The 3,787-nt window shown below is 42.1% G+C and overlaps 1 protein-coding gene across 3 annotated transcripts in view; it reads left to right on the top strand.

Annotated features, from left to right (window-relative positions):
* The window catches only part of arhgap24 (Rho GTPase activating protein 24), a 437,625-nt gene extending 434,501 nt beyond the window's left edge, over window positions 1-3,124 (top strand). For 2 of the 3 annotated variants that reach the window (XM_048598093.1, XM_048598101.1), the window contains one exon: window positions 2,280-3,088. In XM_048598093.1, the coding sequence (XP_048454050.1) occupies window positions 2,280-2,523 (244 nt within the window). In that variant the 3' untranslated portion in view covers window positions 2,524-3,088. Of the gene's footprint in view, window positions 1-2,279 lie in introns of all 3 variants that reach the window. The other variant, XM_048598083.1, reaches the window with a different exon arrangement.
* The last annotated feature ends 663 nt before the right edge of the window (window positions 3,125-3,787 follow it).

The raw sequence follows: 3,787 nt of genomic DNA, 5'->3' as shown, positions 1-3,787 counted from the left end.
AGTCATGACCCAGACCAGGCAGAATTCCTGGCTTACTCAAGGCTGGAATCTGATCCCAATCTGATCCTAAAACAAATTGTGGAGGGCAGAAAAACAGTGTAGATGAAATTCAGTGGTGGCACTATTTCAGTCAGAGACTCTGACTTGGATGCACTGTGCATCTCACCACTTCCAGAGTGACCCATGTGGTACTCCATGCTGAGAGGAGTCCTCCTGTTGGAGCCCAGTCTGCCCTAGAAGCCTTTGAACTGGCGCTGCCATGGCAACCCTGCCCTACAGCTAATTTCACTCTTTAATTGGAAATTCAGATCCATTCAACACATCTGCTTGTCACTCACCAAAGAGCACCTGTTCAGTTTCAGGCTTGCCCAGCACAAATGTCAGTAAAATTGCCCAGCACCAAACATGCAGGGAAAGTAACTTTTCACATTCTAGTCTGTGCGAGTGAATATGGAATGTTGTTAGAGTAGTTGTGGTGAGTGCTGAGACTGGACAAAGAGTGTTGCTGCTTCCTCACAGGAACAGCAGAGGATTTGGTGACCTTCCCTATCAATGCTGCAACAGCTGGGGTGGGGGTGGTAAGAGTGAAAACGTCTTTGGTCTACAGCACCACAGGGAGATGGAGCAGCTACTGCTAAGTGTGCCAGCTTTGGGCCATCCCTCCTGCCAGATTGGAGCTGGAGTCGCCATGCTGCCTGTCTGTGTTTGGAGGCTGATGGGCTGGCCAGCCAATCGAGCCAACATCTCACTGACATGGTGAAGGCCTCTAGCACCACATCCATGAAGCTGGCAGCACTCTCCCCATCCTGTTCTTACAGCTCCCTTCTTCAAATTGCAGCAACAATGTTCAGTGGTGGCTTTTCGTTGACTCATTGCAACTTTGAAGTAGAACACACCTGCCTTTAAGGGGACCAGGCTGACTGTACCAGATGTGTAACATAAACCTCATAACATCTGAGAAGTGTTTAGATGTACACTTGTGATGCCAAGGCATACAAGGCTATAGGCCAAATGCTGGAAAGTAGGATTAGAATACTTAGGTGGTTGTTTTAGATTAGCACATACTTGATGGGCCAAGGGGCCTTTTCTGTGCTGTAGACCTCTATGACTTAATGGTGTTAATGCTGTTGAGTCCTTGCAAAACCCTCTGGTAGGCAGCAGCATGGGCCCGTGCTTAACCCGATGCCATCCTAAGGTAACTGAGGAGTTAGAGTCAATCTCCATGACAATAGGTTATGACCATGACATGAGTCACGATCTCTTATACAAAAAATGGCAGCAAGCAATTTTTATCCCAAAGTGAGATTTATATCCTTTTTTGAAAGATCTTTAGAACTTGTAATCAATAGTTGTTGTTGAGACAATACAGAAATGATTTACCAGGTTGGGTCCAGGGGATGAAGGACTTTAGTTACAAGGTTTGGTTGGAGAAGCTTTATGTGGCACAGTGGATCAGTGGTTAGCACTGCTGCCTCACAGGACCAGGACTCCAGGTTCAATTCCAACCTCTAGTGACTGTCTGTGTGGAGTTTGCACATTCTCCTTGTGTCTGCATGGATTTCCTCCCACAGTCCAAAGTTGGGCAGGTTGGGTGGATTGGTCATGGGAAATGCAGTGTTACAGGGATGGGGTGACTCTAGGCGGGATGATCTGTATAGGACTATCTCCACCAATCTCTTTCTCTCCATCTCACTCTCTCTATTTATCTGTCTCTCACACTCTGTGTCTTTCTCTCCCTTTCCCTCTCTTTTTTTCTCAATCCACCATCTCCCAGTTCTTCTATGCATCTATACTTGTGAAACCAATCCAATATTCATTTTTGTTGAAATAAATTCTGATAGAAAATTAGTTTGTTTACACAATAGACAGTCAATTGACAACATCAGATTTGCTTCCTGACAGATACATTCAAGTTTCTTTTTCTTAAGCAAAGGTGTTAAGGAACATGGGCCAAAGGCAAGTATTTGGACTTGTGCCACAGGTCAGCCATTATCTCATTGAATAGTGGAACAGGCTCAAGCGGCTGAATGGCCTAGTCCTGTTGCTATGATAGATGACAATCCAACTCCCTGTTTTAGCCCATTACCATTAACCAATCAGTCTATTGTGGATGTCATTTTAGATTCAACAGAAGTTTCATGTTTAAGTAGCATTTATAAATGTGAGTCCTTGCAAGGAGAATGAGGTCAACGTACACCGATAGTCACATCTGTCAGAACTAACATGAATCTTTGATCATTTCCCTGTCATTCTTGCTCATTTCTTCTTCTATTTTTCAGTTTGGAACAAAGAAACATTGAGCTCGAGTCTGAGGTGATGACACTTCACGAAGAGCTGGACCAAGAAAGGAAGAAGTACACCATGGTGGAAATAAAGATGAGGAACACAGAGCGTGCCCGGGAGGATGCTGAGAAACGCAATGAGATGTTGCAAAAAGAGATGGAGCAATTTTTCTCAACGTTTGGTGATCTCACTGTGGAGACGCGAAGACCAGATAGAAGTAACACCATTTGGATACAGTAAAGATCGAAAGATTAGGACAATGGATAACAAGGGGGAGAGTTAGGTGACTGGTCACCTGACTGGTGTTAGCACTCATGCAAATTCAAAACCTTGAAGGGGAGAAATATGTTTAAACTATACTTGCCAGTATTTTAATTGTATACTTACCATGTTATTATAACCTATATGCTCCATGTAATTATGCTACTGTTCAGTGTTAGAGCTGGTTGTGTATATAGCTTAAATAAAAACTAAATCTGTGGCACCTATCAAAAAATGTATGTCAAACCAAGAAAGAAATCTTTTAACGAAAGCCTTGTATTTAAACTGCTACAGTTAATATTATTATGTTGCAATCTAGCTTTTTATCAAAGCTTTTTAACTTGCACTTAACAGCTATTTTTGAGCATTGTGGTACAGTTGGCCTGTTTTGTAATTTTTTTTGTGACTTCCCTTTCTTGTTGGGGACAAGAGAAACTGGATGAATTTTAGAGGTTATGCAATGGACAATGGGATATATAAAGTTAAAATATTGACTTGTGTGGCGATGCTTCATGTGCCATTTTACTTGTTCATGACCAAAAAAGTGTACATATTTTATAAAAAGAATTAGCAAATCAAACCTCTTTGTAAGTGTATTGCTTTATCGCCATTCATAATTCAGTCTGTCACAGCCAATCATGATTAGTTCATCCGTTTCTCACACTACATTCAAGCATTTTACATACACAGCTTCCAGGTATTGCCAATGCTAGTACCTGGCAATGCTGGGGAGATACCTGATAAAAAGGCATTTTCTCCAGCACTGGTTTTCCCAACTTTGCTTCAGAGTAGAATGATCTAACAAATTTATTTCTAGATTTATTTCTGGCAGATAATCCTTTGTAAAGATACCTTCCTCCCTTGGTACAAGTCTAATGCCTGAGAGTGATATGTTCCTTCAAAACTAAGGTGCATGGTTCAAGAGGCTGGGTTACGAATTAAAGAAGCATAGAAACATCTACACGTTTGGCTGATCAGTCAGTGGAGGCTCGAGATTGGATTTTACTATCACAATCTCATTTCTCTTTTTTTAAATAGATTTCCTCTTGAAGAATTTATGTGGATTCCTGCTTCACATCCTGAGGCAATTTGCTGAAGACTTAGTCATGAGTTGAGGGCTCCTGTGTCACTGAAAGGGACCAGCAGGTAGCTTTGGGAGAAGTAACTTGGAGGTGGCTAGACAGGGATTTAACATGGACTTTGGAATGAATCTGAAGCCAGGAGAAAGACTCCAGCTCTTCAT

This window comes from Rhincodon typus, chromosome 1, assembly GCF_021869965.1.
Source record: "Rhincodon typus isolate 14 chromosome 1, sRhiTyp1.1, whole genome shotgun sequence".
NCBI lineage: Eukaryota > Metazoa > Chordata > Chondrichthyes > Orectolobiformes > Rhincodontidae > Rhincodon > Rhincodon typus.
Note: the sequence above shows the minus strand (reverse complement) of the source record. Positions and strands in the feature narration are given on the sequence as shown.